This window comes from Salmo salar, unplaced genomic scaffold, assembly GCF_965601325.2.
Source record: "Salmo salar unplaced genomic scaffold, fSalSal1 ptg000432l, whole genome shotgun sequence".
Lineage (NCBI taxonomy): Eukaryota > Metazoa > Chordata > Actinopteri > Salmoniformes > Salmonidae > Salmo > Salmo salar.
The window spans coordinates 3,052,901-3,069,590 of NW_027675387.1; the positions used below are offsets into that span (position 1 = coordinate 3,052,901).

Sequence of the window (16,690 nt, forward strand, 5' to 3'; positions counted from 1 at the left end):
GCTCTCTCCTCCTCAATGTCATGAACTTGACCAGGTACTGTTACAGCTGCTCTCTCCTCCTCAATGTCATGAACTAGACCAGGTACTGTGTTACAGCTGCTCTCTCCTCCTCAATGTCATGAACTAGACCAGGTACTGTGTTACAGCTGCTCTCTCCTCCTCAATGTCATGAACTAGACCAGGTACTGTGTTACAGCTGCTCTCTCCTCCTCAATGCCATGAACTAGACCAGGTACTGTGTTACAGCTGCTCTCTCCTCCTCAATGTCATGAACTAGACCAGGTACTGTGTTACAGCTGCTCTCCCCTCCTCAATGTCATGAACTAGACCAGGTACTGTTACAGCTGCTCTCTCCTCCTCAATGCCATGAACTAGACCAGGTGCTGTGTTACAGCTGCTCTCTCTCCTCAATGCCATGAACTAGACCAGGTACTGTGTTACAGCTGCTCTCTCCTCCTCAATGTCATGAACTAGACCAGGTACTGTGTTACAGCTGCTCTCTCCTCCTCAATGTCATGAACTAGACCAGGTACTGTGTTACAGCTGCTCTCTCCTCCTCAATGTCATGAACTAGACCAGGTACTGTGTTACAGCTGCTCTCTCCTCCTCAATGTCATGAACTAGACCAGGTACTGTGTTACAGCTGCTCTCTCCTCCTCAATGCCATGAACTAGACCAGGTACTGTGTTACAGCTGCTCTCTCCTCCTCAATGTCATGAACTAGACCAGGTACTGTGTTACAGCTGCTCTCTCCTCCTCAATGTCATGAACTTGACCAGGTACTGTTACAGCTGCTCTCTCCTCCTCAATGTCATGAACTAGACCAGGTACTGTGTTACAGCTGCTCTCTCCTCCTCAATGTCATGAACTAGACCAGGTACTGTGTTACAGCTGCTCTCTCCTCCTCAATGTCATGAACTAGACCAGGTACTGTGTTACAGCTGCTCTCTCCTCCTCAATGCCATGAACTAGACCAGGTACTGTGTTACAGCTGCTCTCTCCTCCTCAATGTCATGAACTAGACCAGGTACTGTGTTACAGCTGCTCTCCCCTCCTCAATGTCATGAACTAGACCAGGTACTGTTACAGCTGCTCTCTCCTCCTCAATGCCATGAACTAGACCAGGTGCTGTGTTACAGCTGCTCTCTCTCCTCAATGCCATGAACTAGACCAGGTACTGTGTTACAGCTGCTCTCTCCTCCTCAATGTCATGAACTAGACCAGGTACTGTGTTACAGCTGCTCTCTCCTCCTCAATGTCATGAACTAGACCAGGTACTGTGTTACAGCTGCTCTCTCCTCCTCAATGTCATGAACTAGACCAGGTACTGTGTTACAGCTGCTCTCTCCTCCTCAATGCCATGAACTAGACCAGGTACTGTGTTACAGCTGCTCTCCTCCTCAATGTCATGAACTAGACCAGGTACTGTGTTACAGCTGCTCTCTCCTCCTCAATGCCATGAACTAGACCAGGTACTGTGTTACAGCTGCTCTCTCCTCCTCAATGCCATGAACTAGACCAGGTACTGTTACAGCTGCTCTCTCCTCCTCAATGTCATGAACTAGACCAGGTACTGTGTTACAGCTGCTCTCTCCTCCAAAGTGAAGGGGTCTGAATACTTCACGAATGCATTGTAAACCGCTGGCAGAGTTTTCTACCATTGGCAGTTTTGTACACAGTCATGTGATACGTGGCATAGAAAAGTCCAATCTTAGGAGAGTACATGGGAGGCACTATACTGTGTGTCTGCAGGTGTCTATCTGATCAAAACCACTGATACAGGAGCCCCTCCACCCTCTGGTGGGATGGATCATGTCTACAGAGAAACCTAGATTCAAATACTTAGATTTGTGTGTATTGGGTCTATGTTGTGAAATTGTTAGATATTACTTGTTAGATATTACTGCACTGTCGGAGCTAGAAACACAAGCATTTCACTACACCCACAATAACATCTGCTAAACATGTGTATGTGACCAATAAAATGTGATTTTGATTTGAAATAAACGTCCTATTTATCAAAGGTGCTTTTGGCTGGGGTCAAAATGACTCCAAAGGATTTGAATTTGTTAAAAGTCCATATTGATACAGAAACACTAAACCATGATTTAGATTTATTAAGAACAAGTTGATTGACAAAGTCATGAAAAATTGGTAGAATTTAATAAAATACATTTTGGCTATGATAAAAGATATGCCTCTGGGGTCAAAATGATCCATGTCAGAAGTATGGTTCAATGCAAATATGTAGTGGGTGTAAAGTTTGTTTTAAATTCTCAATCATTAAACACGAATCAATCAACACATGCTTCTCTTTGAACGACTTAATATAATATTAAACTTTTCTGAAATAAATGAAAAATAAACGTTTGGTTCCTCAACTGCGTTGCCCAGTCCAGTCAGCAGATGGCGATGTGCGTCTTTTAGGTTCAGGCGATGCTGCCAGTGTGACGTATAATCTAGTGGACGGGACGCTCCTTCAACAACAACAGCTAGTCAGACACCTCGGTAGCTTTCTAGCAAACATAGCTACAACATTCACGCTCTTTACACTGGTTTGGTGTATATTAGTCGCTGTGTATTAAACACACTTCTGTTGTATGTACTTGTTGGCCCATGTAATTATATATTTACGTTGTTTGTCAGCTAGCTGGTTTGCTAAGTTAGCTTAGAACTAGGCTAGTCGCTAATGCTAGCTAGCTAACATCCCCGACCATGAGTTCACTAAGCTACTCTCCTCCTGCTAAAGAAGCGGAGGTCTGCTGGATGGAGAAAGAAGCTCTAGTGAAAAAGGAGGAAGAGGATATCACACCACAAAGACAAGTAGAGGGTGAGGCTGTTACAGTGAAAGAAGAAGAGAAAGACGTTTCAGTGAAAGAAGAGAAAGACGCATTCAGAGTGAAAGAGGAGGAGGATGTTACAGTAAAAGAGGAGGAAGAGAAAGAGGAGGATGCAGTTTATGGAGTGAAAGAGGAGGAGGGGGAAATGACTGTCACATTGAAAGAGGAGAAGGAGGTAGAAGAGGAGGTTGGAGATCTGTTTAACACCAGTAAGTACCGTCTCTGCAGTCGTTGAACCAATATGCAGTAAAGGGGTTCTACACTTTAATGTTGTTCTGTAGGAATGGCTGAAGCTTCACTGTAACGTGTAGAACATCAAGAGTGGACCATCAACAAAACGTTAACAATTGATCAAATGCATCCAATGACAATGCCTGAAATACTGTAGTCCTCAATATCTCCTATTAGATTAGCCCAAGATGTTCTCTTAAAGGGGCAATCAGCAGTTGTTACATCCATTTAGGGACTTATACATTAATGATATGTACCCATCTGTTTCTTGAATAAATCACTTATAAATGCCTCATGAGCTTAGTTCAACTGTCGAACCCCATCAGAACCCAAAATATAAGCTTTTTTTACTCTTTTTTTACTATGTTTGTCAGTAAATATAAACAAACACTGTATATCCTCAAAACATGGTTAAAACTATAATGTTGATATCATGGATGGTTACATTTCTCCAGCTCCATCCCTCAGCTTTTTACTGAAACGGGCAGGGAGTACGCTTTGTTATTGTTTCTACTGCTGATTGCTGCCCCCGTTACTCCTCAAGGTCCAAGGACTGTATGTTATTTTCAGAGGTAGACTGGCTCTGTTCAGGTAAAATAGCCAAATATTCCATCAAAATGTGAATTGATTCTCAATTGCAATACGTTTCTAGAAACATAAATTGCTGTACTTTCATATCACATCAAAATAATTTCACATATACTTTCATATCAATTCAGAATAATTTCACACAATATTTAAATATCACATCAAAATAATTTCACATAATACTTTCCGGACTAGTGTCCCAGTCCCTGCTGCTGAAAAACATCCCCACAGCATGATGCTGCCACCACCATGCTTCACCGTAGGGATGGTGCCAGGTTTCCTCCAGATGTGACTCTTGGCAGTCAGGCCAATGAGTTAAATCTTGGTTTCATTAAGCCAGAGAATCTTGTTTCTCATGGTCTTAGAGTCCTTAAGGTGCCTTTTGTCAAACTCCAAGCAGGCTGTCATATGCTTTATACTGAGGAGTGGCTTCTGTCTGGCCTCTCTACCATAAAGGTCTGATTGGTGGAGTGCTGCAGAGATGGTTGTCCTTCTGGAAGGTTCTCCCATCTCCACAGAGGAACTCTGGAGCTCTGTCAGAGTGACCATCAGGTTTGTGGTCACCTCCCTGACCAAGGCCCTTCTTCCCCAATCGCTCAGTTTGGCCGGGTGACCAGCTCTAGGAACAGTATTCCATTTAAGAATGATGGAGGTCACTGTGTTCTTGGGGACCTTCAATGCTGCAGAATTTGTTTTTGGTACCGTTCCCCAGATCTGTGCCTCGACACAAGCTTGTCCTGGAGCTCTACGGACAGTTCCTTCGACCTCATGGCTTGGTTTTTGCTCTGACATGCACTGTCAACTCTGGGACCTTATATAGACAGGTGTGTGCCTTCCAAATCATATCCAATCAATTGAATTTCCCACAGGTGGACTCCGAACAAGTTGTAGATACATCTCAAGGATGATTAATGGAAACAAGATGCACCTGAAAGCAATTTCGAGTCTCATAGCAAAGGGTCTGAATACTTCAGTAAATAAGGTATTTCTGTTTTTTACCTGTTTTCACTTTGTCATTATGGGCTATTGATGACACCCCTCTGAAACAAGATAGCCTAACCATCAGAAAAACCTCTTCCTTAGCCTACTCCTCCTGCTGCTGCTGGCCTTCGTACATTCTGATGTTCTGCTCCTAAAGTTTCTGGTAATAGGCTACACCAGCAGTCGTTATGCTCCTATAGTTTCTGGTAATAGGCTACACCAGCAGTCGTTAAGCTATAGTTTCTGGTAATAGTCTACACCAGCAGTCGTTATGCTCCTATAGTTTCTGGTAATAGGCTACACCAGCAGTCGTTATGCTCCTATAGTTTCTGGTAATAGGCTACACCAGCAGTCGTTAAGCTATAGTTTCTGGTAATAGTCTACACCAGCAGTCGTTATGCTCCTATAGTTTCTGGTAATAGTCTACACCAGCAGTCGTTATGCTCCTATAGTTTCTGGTAATAGTCTACACCAGCAGTCGTTATGCTCCTATAGTTTCTGGTAATAGGCTACACCAGCAGTCGTTATCATCAAATCAGATTTATTTATATAGCCCTTTGTACATCAGCTGAAATCTCAAAGTGCTGTACAGAAACCCAGCCTAAAACCCCAAACAGCAAGCAATGCATGTGAAAGAAGCACGGTGGCTAGGAAAAACTCCCTAGGAAAAACTCCCTAGAAAGGCCAAAAACCTAGGAAGAAACCTAGAGAGGAACCAGGCTATGAGGGGTGGCCAGTCCTCTTCTGGCTGTGCCGGGTGGATATTATAACAGAACATGGTCAAGATGTTAAAATGTTCATAAATGACCAGCATGGTCAAATAATAATAATCATAGTAGTTGCCGAGGGTGCAACAAGCACGTCCGGTGAACAGGTCAGGGTTCCATAGCCGCAGGCAGAACAGTTGAAACTGGAGCAGCAGCATGGCCAGGTGGACTGGGGACAGCAAGGAGTCATCATGCCAGGTAGTCCTGAGGCATGGTCCTAGGGCTCAGGTCCTCCGAGAGAAAGAAAGAAAGAGAGAAAGAGAGAATTAGAGAGAGCATATTTACATTCACACAGGACACCGGATAAGACAAGAGAATACTCCAGATGTAACAGACTGACCCTAGCCCCCCGACACATAAACTACTGCAGCATAAGTACTGGAGGCTGAGACAGGAGGGATCAGAAGACACTGTGGCCCCATCCGATGATACCCCCGGACAGGGCCAAACAGGCAGGATATAACCCCACCCACTTTGCCAAAGCACAGCCCCCACACCACTAGAGGGATGTCTACAACCACCAACTTACCGTCCGAAGACAAGGCCGAGTATAGCCCACAAAGCTCCTATAGTTTCTGGTAATAGGCTACACCAGCAGTTGTTATGCTCCTATAGTTTCTGGTAATAGGCTACACCAGCAGTTGTTATGCTCCTATAGTTTCTGGTAATAGACTACACCAGCAGTCGTTATGCTCCTATAGTTTCTGGTAATAGGCTACACCAGCAGTCGTTATGCTCCTATAGTTTCTGGTAATAGGCTACACCAGCAGTCGTTATGCTCCTATAGTTTCTGGTAATAGGCTACACCAGCAGTCATTATGCTCCTATAGTTTCTGGTAATAGGCTACACCAGCAGTCGTTGTGCTCCAATAGTTTCTGGTAATAGACTACACCAGCAGTCGTTATGCTCCTATAGTTTCTGGTAATAGGCTACACCAGCAGTCGTTGTGCTCCAATAGTTTCTGGTAATAGACTACACCAGCAGTCGTTATGCTCCTATAGTTTCTGGTAATAGGCTACACCAGCAGTCGTTGTGCTCCAATAGTTTCTGGTAATAGGCTACACCAGCAGTCGTTATGCTCCTATAGTTTCTGGTAATAGACTACAGTCGTTATGCTCCTATAGTTTCTGGTAATAGGCTACACCAGCAGTCGTTGTGCTCCAATAGTTTCTGGTAATAGGCTACACCAGCAGTCGTTGTGCTCCTATAGTTTCTGGTAATAGCCTACACCAGCAGTCGTTATGCTCCTATAGTTTCTGGTAATAGACTACACCAGCAGTCAGCAACCTTTTCCATTTGGTGCCAATTTATCTGACCATTTCTACTGATCTGGTGCCAGTTATGATTTTCATATTTTCATTTTCATGGAACAGTTTCATTTTAATTCCTAATAGTATCTCAAAATCATTGTCTGTGATTAATCTACATTCTATCTAAATCTAAATATAAATTATACAAATCTAAAAGTAACTTTTATTGCCAACTATGTAAAAATAGCCAACAAATAAAAACATTGCAGACTGCAGTTAGAAAATATCCTGATCAAAATAAATACCTTATAAATCACATTGGCTGCACATGGCCTGTCTACAATGATTTTGAAACATTGTATCTACTATCAACTGGGTAGCCTGAAACTGAAGAAGGCAAGCTTGCAACATTGTATAAAATATTCTGGGCCCACAGAGTTTCCTGCGCCAGTGAGTTTGGGACAGACACAGCTGTAGGCTATTAGACTAATCCTACTTCTATATGCGTATTCAGGTGTGCGTCCTTACTCAACATTGACAGGAGTGTTTCAAACAAAAGACAATTAATAAATTGACAGAACTGACGCATCTTGCGGGGTCAGGTCTGGGTGGTCTGCCAGGGGGCGTTTCATTTAGTATCTGTTTGGGTCAGTTGGGGAATGATTGTATTGTCCCATAGTATGTTGTACCGAAGTTGACCAACTGAAAGGGAGTGTAACTTTATGACTATAATTACTGTTCCCTGAAGGAGGGAAATGAGGTACAACACCTGTTTGGCTCCACCCCTTCCTGGGTCTTTGAAGAGCGATATTAAATTGAATATGACCTAAGGCTCATATTTCTGTGTTTATTATATTATAATTAAGTCTATGATTTGATATTTGATAGAGCAGTCTGACTGAGCTGTGACTGAGTGGTGGTAGGCAGCAGCAGGCTCGTAAGCATTCATTCAAACAGCACTTTCCTGCGTTTGCCAGCAGCTCTTAGCAATGCTTGAAGCACAGCGCTGTTTATGACATCAAGCCTATCAACTCCTGAGATTAGGCTGGCAATACTAAAGTGCCTATAAGAACATCCAATAGTCAAAGGTGTATAAAATACAAATGGTATAGAGAGAAATAGTCCTATAATTCCTATAATAACTGCAACCTAAAACTTCTTACCTGGGAATATTGAAGACTCATGTTAAAAGGAACCACCAGCTTCCATATGTTCTCATGTTCTGAGCGAGGAACTTAAACGTTAGCTTTTTTACATGGCACATATTGCACTTTTACTTTCTTCTCCAACACTGTGTTTTTGCTTTATTTAAACCAAATGGAACATGTTTCATTATTTATTTAAACCAACTGGAACATGTTTCATTATTTATTTGAGACTAAATTGATTTTATTGATGTATTATATTAAGTTCAAATAAATGTGTTAATTCAGTATTGTTGTAATTGTCATTATTACAAATATATATATTTAAAATCGGCCGATTTAATCGGTATGTTTTTTTGGGGGGGGGGGGGTCATCCAATAATCGGTATCGGCGTTGAAAAATCATAATCGGTCGACCTCTACTATGTTATTGTTTGTTAAACACTTACTGTTCAAACCCTCATTGTCAGGCTGATGGAAAAGCTAGCCAAGGAGCATTTTACTGGTTGAAGTGTTTTTTTAAGTATAAATCAGTTGATTTGCGACAATAACACAAACATATTAAGCAGGAGATTCAAACGAGCCTTACAATTATAATCCAAAGTAATGTGAAATGCACTTATAATCAACCTTTAAATGGAGGCTATTTTTGCTGTCAGCCTCTGAGAACTCCCCTGGGTTTTCCCCACGGTGGTGAATTAGTGAATAGACACAGAGCTTAATGTGAGTTTCCTTGAGTAGCACTCCTGATCTTGTCCTGATAGTGCGCTGTAATATTCAGAATACATTGTGAAAAACTAAAATCTTTGCGCACTATTTTTTGCTCCAGGCAGATATACTACATCCATAACTAGTGGTTTCCTCATTACCAGATATACTACATCCATAACTAGTGGTTTCCTCATTAGCAGATATACTACATCCATAACTAGTGGTTTCCTCATTAGCAGATATACTACATCCATAACTAGTGGTTTCCTCATTACCAGATATACTACATCCATAACTAGTGGTTTCCTCATTACCAGATATACTACATCCATAACTAGTGGTTTCCTCATTACCAGATACACTACATCCATAACTAGTGGTTTCCTCATTAGCAGATATACTACATCCATAACTAGTGGTTTCCTCATTAGCAGATATACTACATCCATAACTAGTGGTTTCCTCATTACCAGATATACTACATCCATAACTAGTGGTTTCCTCATTACCAGATATACTACATCCATAACTAGTGGTTTCCTCATTACCAGATATACTACATCCATAACTAGTGGTTTCCTCATTAGCAGATATACTACATCCATAACTAGTGGTTTCCTCATTAGCAGATATACTACATCCATAACTAGTGGTTTCCTCATTACCAGATATACTACATCCATAACTAGTGGTTTCCTCATTAGCAGATATACTACATCCATAACTAGTGGTTTCCTCATTACCAGATATACTACATCCATAACTAGTGGTTTCCTCATTACCAGATATACTACATCCATAACTAGTGGTTTCCTCATTACCAGATATACTACATCCATAACTAGTGGTTTCCTCATTACCAGATATACTACATCCATAACTAGTGGTTTCCTCATTACCAGATATACTACATCCATAACTAGTGGTTTCCTCATTACCAGATATACTACATCCATAACTAGTGGTTTCCTCATTACCAGATATACTACATCCATAACTAGTGGTTTCCTCATTACCAGATATACTACATCCATAACTAGTGGTTTCCTCATTACCAGATATACTACATCCATAACTAGTGGTTTCCTCATTACCAGATATACTACATCCATAACTAGTGGTTTCCTCATTACCAGATATACTACATCCATAACTAGTGGTTTCCTCATTACCAGATATACTACATCCATAACTAGTGGTTTCCTCATTAGCAGATATACTACATCCATAACTAGTGGTTTCCTCATTACCAGATATACTACATCCATAACTAGTGGTTTCCTCATTAGCAGATATACTACATCCATAACTAGTGGTTTCCTCATTAGCAGATATACTACATCCATAACTAGTGGTTTCCTCATTACCAGATATACTACATCCATAACTAGTGGTTTCCTCATTACCAGATATACTACATCCATAACTAGTGGTTTCCTCATTACCAGATATACTACATCCATAACTAGTGGTTTCCTCATTAGCAGATATACTACATCCATAACTAGTGGTTTCCTCATTACCAGATATACTACATCCATAACTAGTGGTTTCCTCATTACCAGATATACTACATCCATAACTAGTGGTTTCCTCATTAGCAGATATACTACATCCATAACTAGTGGTTTCCTCATTACCAGATATACTACATCCATAACTAGTGGTTTCCTCATTACCAGATATACTACATCCATAACTAGTGGTTTCCTCATTACCAGATATACTACATCCATAACTAGTGGTTTCCTCATTACCAGATATACTACATCCATAACTAGTGGTTTCCTCATTACCAGATATACTACATCCATAACTAGTGGTTTCCTCATTACCAGATATACTACATCCATAACTAGTGGTTTCCTCATTACCAGATATACTACATCCATAACTAGTGGTTTCCTCATTACCAGATATACTACATCCATAACTAGTGGTTTCCTCATTACCAGATATACTACATCCATAACTAGTGGTTTCCTCATTACCAGATATACTACATCCATAACTAGTGGTTTCCTCATTACCAGATATACTACATCCATAACTAGTGGTTTCCTCATTACCAGATATACTACATCCATAACTAGTGGTTTCCTCATTAGCAGATATACTACATCCATAACTAGTGGTTTCCTCATTACCAGATATACTACATCCATAACTAGTGGTTTCCTCATTACCAGATATACTACATCCATAACTAGTGGTTTCCTCATTACCAGATATACTACATCCATAACTAGTGGTTTCCTCATTACCAGATATACTACATCCATAACTAGTGGTTTCCTCATTACCAGATATACTACATCCATAACTAGTGGTTTCCTCATTACCAGATATACTACATCCATAACTAGTGGTTTCCTCATTACCAGATATACTACATCCATAACTAGTGGTTTCCTCATTACCAGATATACTACATCCATAACTAGTGGTTTCCTCATTACCAGATATACTACATCCATAACTAGTGGTTTCCTCATTACCAGATATACTACATCCATAACTAGTGGTTTCCTCATTACCAGATATACTACATCCATAACTAGTGGTTTCCTCATTACCAGATATACTACATCCATAACTAGTGGTTTCCTCATTACCAGATATACTACATCCATAACTAGTGGTTTCCTCATTACCAGATATACTACATCCATAACTAGTGGTTTCCTCATTACCAGATATACTACATCCATAACAAGTGGTTTCCTCATTAGCAGGGAGGAGTTTCTGCAACCATATTGTGTGTGCATTGCCCTCGTGCTGCAATTTTAGCAAACACAGAAAGGGGCCAATATTGGAGACCAAAGTCGTCTGGCACACTGCTTAGAGTTTCAACAACATGAATAACTTATTTCTAGCCTACAATCATCGATGTTACTACTAATGTGAAAACAAGACAAAATATGACTATTCTTGCTCATTTTAAGACAAATGTCAAGTAATCATTACATTCATTACAGATGTCAATTGTTGTACAACATCATGGCTACGCTGTTGGCATCACCTTTTACAGTGTATTTTCGCTGTTGTGGGCCTTTAATCATCTGTCTGTCTTTGTTGTTCACACAGGAGAGAGACGTGACTATCGTGGATCCTCTGGGGAGTCTCAACAACATCATGATGCTGAAGAGGCAGAGAAGAGTCTCTCCAGATCAGAACTCCTCAATAAACGCCTGCAGAGACCCACAGGGAAGAGAACTCACTGCTGCTCTGACTGTGGGAAGAGATTCACCTCCTCATTAGGCATTAAAATTCATCAGAGAATCCACACAGGAGAGAAACCTTATAGCTGTGGTCAATGTGGGAAGAGTTTTGGTCGGTCTGGAAAGCTGATTTTACACCAGAGAACACACACAGGAGAGAAACCTTTTAGCTGTGATCAATGTGGGAAGAGTTTTACTTCATCTGATCATCTGACAGTACACCAGAGAATACACACAGGAGAGAAACCTTATAGCTGTGATCAATGTGGGAAGAGTTTCACTACATCAAGCATTCTGACTGTACACCAGAGAATACACACAGGAGAGAAACCTTATAGCTGTGGTCAATGTGGGAAGAGTTTTGGTCAATCTGGAGAACTGACTTTACACCAGAGAATACACACAGGAGAGAAACCTTTTAGCTGTGATCAATGTGGGAAGAGTTTTACTACATCTGATAATCTGACAGTACACCAGAGAACACACACAGGAGAGAAACCTTATAGCTGTGGTAAATGTTGGAAGAGTTTTGGTCAATCTGGACATCTGACAGTGCACCAGAGAATACACACAGGAGAGAAACCTTATAGCTGTGATCAATGTGGGAAGAGATTTGGTCAATCTGGCCATCTGACATCACACAAGAGAACACACACAGGAGAGAAATCTTATAGCTGTGATCAATGTGGGAAGAGTTTTGCTGATTCTGGCTCTCTGACTCAACACCAGAGAACACACACAGGAGAGAAATCTCATAGCTGTGACCAGAGATAATCTGATAAAAGATCTCTGATCAAATATCAGAAAATACATACATGAAGGAGTTGTTTCATGATATCAATGAATTAATGTCACAATGTAGAATGTTTTAACATTGTAGAAGGAGTATTTTAATGATGTCACAATGTAGAACCCTAAACGTTTGTCCCCTGTTCTATTGATTTCAACATGATATGGATATTAGCCTCAGGGGGAAAATCCAGGCTCTGAAATGGAAGAGTTACTATTTATGAGATTTAACTAAAAGTGACAAACACAAAAAGAGTTGTGTTACACTTACCATGTTGGTGACCCACTGGAATCAAAATGCACCGCTTCAAAATGTATCTGGCTGTTTTCTACAAGTTGTCCTCTAACCAGGGATGTACACATTATTCCCAGATTCCATGTGGTTTTTAGCTGTTAGTTTTAACAGGACGTGCAACCTCATCTCCCTCCTGTCACACAAATGATTTTAGCATGATATCGATGAATAAGTGTTGTGTTCCTTTGTTTAGCGACCCCTAAATTTAAATGCATCACTCCAAAATGTAGCTGACTGTCTTCTGCAGGTTGTCCTCTAACCAGTGAGGTAAAATATATCTCCCATTTCCATGTGTTTTTTTAGTTGTGTTAGTTTCAACAGCATGTACAACCTGATTTCCCCCCTAATCGATATCAGTGATTTATTGCTACTTGTCATAACAACAGTGTTTCTGGTGCTTGTGCAGTTTATAAGAAGCTTGTTTAATAAAAATACAAGTAATATGATTATTGTGGCAGATGTTTGTGTATATAGCACATTTTATGTTTAGATTTTCAATTCATCCCAAACTGTTTCTGCATTTTGGTTATTGATTTGGACACGCCCACCAGACATTATTTCCTAAAGGACTTAATGATGAAATGCATGGAAAATATCCCACCCAGCAAAATGTAATTGAAAAGATGTTGAAAATAAGACTATGCCCAACATCCAATACACATTCAGTTTTAGTTGAAAGTGAAAGTTGAGAAGATGTAGTTTTTTTCATTGACTTGAAAACAACTTAAATTCAACGTCCTTGCAGCCTATACACATTGACTCAGTATAATAAATTGGTCTATAATCAATTGTATTAACAATCCTACATCACTCCAGCATTTATTGACAACATTCAAATTCTAATTGTCTTTATTCCACTACTGAAGAAGCATGACTCAAATCACCTCATATTTCAAACATTCAGCCTGACAAAAGATACGTGTTTTATTTTTCCATGCCTCACCATTAAGTTAATTATTGCCAATACATATTAACAAAGGGGTGTACATTTGGTTTGATATTTCATATTTACAATTAATGTAACATTTAGTAATCAATGATTTATGCAACCAACTGACAATTTTTGGGTACAATTATATTGACGTAATATCAGGGATAATTTTATAATGTAATTTTATAATATCAGGGATCATTCTCAGATGTGCCAACCCAAATGTACTAGAGCATGACATTGGGGACTGGGCCCCGTTCCAACAACATGCCTATCTAGTGAACCCTGAAAAGAGAGAGAAGCTCCGCAGTGAGGTGTGGAAAGTTACTATGGATATTGCAGGAGTTTCCTCTTGAAATCAGACATGTCTGTGGTGAGGACAACTTGGTTGCTGATTGTCTCAAGGGTGGGCAGTTAAAAAGTTTTGTGTTTTGTGTTTAGCCAGTGCGTTACCATGGATCACATATTATTTTGACACGTTTTTCCGTGTTGGAGATGAGTTTTATCTCTTATTCTTTTCTGTATGTTTTTGAAACTGCACTGTTGGTTAGGGGCTCGTAAGTCAGCATTTCACTGTTAGGTCTGTTGTATTCGGCGCAGTACAATTTGATTTGAGTTTTGTTATACGGCATGTTTTTCCGTATTTGAGATGATTTTTGTTTGGGCTCGTTCCAAGGGGACGAGAGTTCTAGAAGCTAGTGAGTTTTAGGAAGACGAGAGTTCTAGAAGCTAGTGAGTTTTAGGAAGACGAGAGTTCTAGAAGCTAGTGAGTTTTAGGAAGACGAGAGTTCTAGAAGCTAGTGAGTTTTAGGAAGACGAGAGTTCTAGAAGCTAGTGAGTATTAGGAAGACGAGAGTTCTAGAAGCTAGTGACTTTTAGGATTCTATAGACAGAAAAAGGAGAAAAAAATAGTACGATTGTATATTATTATTTGGAAATACGTGTTTTTTCTTGTTTTTAATTGTTGACAGCCAGTAGACACCATGATTATATTGTAGAAGGTGAAGCATTGTAGTTGATTATAATGTGAAATGGAAGTTGTTTTCTGTTGATGGTGAGCAAACTTGTCCAACAAAATATAGGATATATTTGTTGTCTTAAGGGGGAAGGTGTTACAGGCTTTGGTTTTTCCATTTATGTTTTGAGGTTGGACATTAGCACGTGGGAAAGGGGGATACCAAGTCAGTTGTACAACTGAATACATTCAACTGAAATGTGTCTTGGGTGCACTGATTGGTGTCACCTCGTTAGTCAGTATGTGTTACACCTGTGCTGGCTTGTCCATCTCGTTAGTGGGAAGGTGTTTCACCTGAGCTGGTCCAGGTTCTATTTAAGAGTGTCTGGCCCAGTGCTCCAGTTGTCTTGATACATGTGGAGAGTCAACACCTTTAGTTGCTCCACCTTTTTGGTTTGCTTCCTGTCTTTAAGTTTGGTGTGGGTTTTTCTTTTGTTTTCCTCTTCTTGGGCAGATTTAGTGGGTCTCATGGTGGGTGTCTTTTAGGTCCCAGTTGTTGTTACTAGTCAACTTCCAGTGGACACCCCCATAGTGTCTTTCAGAGCCCCTCCTAAAAAACAAGTTATATTTTGGGTTGGATATTGCATCATATTGTTGATATTTTAATCAATGGCATTTCCTTACAATGCTCATTAGTCTTTCAGTTGTTAGTCTTCTGTTTTTTATCCTCATATTTGTGTACTAAATGTTTATTTTCATAGTTTTTTCCTGTGAAGCCATTGTGTTGCATCCATGTCTGACATGTGCTGTATAAATAAAGCTTGATTTGATTTGAACACATTGTAAAACAAATTTACCCAATGACTGACCAATCAACAAACTATTGGTCCACCTTAGTATGAAAAACCGTATCAATCACTCTTTTCCAGCCTGCTGAAGGCGTGGTGGAGTGGTAAACACCACCCCCGGCTCTACCAGGGGCTTGAGGTGGTCTCCCACAGCTCTGCTTATGTCATGTTCTGTGGCCTTGCTGTTCCATTTCTTGACTGTCCCTGCAACACAGAAATAAACACATTTAGTCATATTATATAAAACACTCAAAGTAATGGATATGGAGCATCTAGGGCCTCAGTTACACCTGGCACCTAAATGTGACTTCTGATCACTCCAAGCTGCATTAGGTTCAGATCTACCAGGATGGGCATTTGACATAGTCTGGATGCAGTCCGGCCATTGAATATGCATAAGCAATGTAAAGATATGCTGGGAAAAGTACATTTTACACAAATGACCTTCATAAATCAAATGTTGTTGGTCACATACAGGTGTTCAGCAGATGTTATTGCGGGTGTAGCGAAATGCTTGTCCACAACAAATACCTAATACACACAAATCTAAGTAAAGGAATGGAATTAGGAATATATAAATATATGGATAAACAATGTCAGAGCAGCATAGACTGAGATACAGTTTATACATAGAGATGAGAAATGATATGTAAACATTATTAAAGGGACTAGTGTTCCATTTATTAAAGTGGCCAATGATGTCAAGTCTATATGTAGGCTGCAGCCTCTCTGTGCTATTTAACAGTCTGATGGCCTTGAGATAGAAGCTGTTTTTCAGTCTTTCGGTCTCAGCTTTGATGCACCTGTACTGATATCGCCTTCTGAATGATAGCGGGTGAACAGGCAGTGGCTCAGGTGGCTCGGGTAATAACAAAAAACATGTATGTATGCCTAAGGGGAAATTCACTTTCATACAGCTTAAAGGGGTGAGAAATTACACCGATATCAGTGGACAATTTGCACTAATGTAAATAAATATAGATGATGGAACATATTCCCTTTTGCTGATGTGATGAACCGCTAAGGGGACATAAATATTTACCATCTAAACCATGTGTGACCTCTCACCTCTCTGGCTGTAGAAGTGTTCTGCCTAACCAGTCCCTCAACAGCTCTCTGACTGAGCTCCACCCTCAC

General features: G+C 40.3%; 1 protein-coding gene across 1 annotated transcript; it reads left to right on the forward strand.

Moving 5' to 3' along the window:
• The first annotated feature begins 7,413 nt into the window (after positions 1 to 7,413).
• On the forward strand, positions 7,414 to 13,170 carry LOC145876067 (uncharacterized). Its single transcript, XM_082971840.1, has 2 exons — positions 7,414 to 7,418; positions 11,546 to 13,170. Exons 1-2 carry the CDS (start codon positions 7,414 to 7,416, stop codon positions 12,507 to 12,509), a joined length of 969 nt encoding a protein of 322 aa, XP_082827966.1. The 3' UTR covers positions 12,510 to 13,170.
• The last annotated feature ends 3,520 nt before the right edge of the window (positions 13,171 to 16,690 follow it).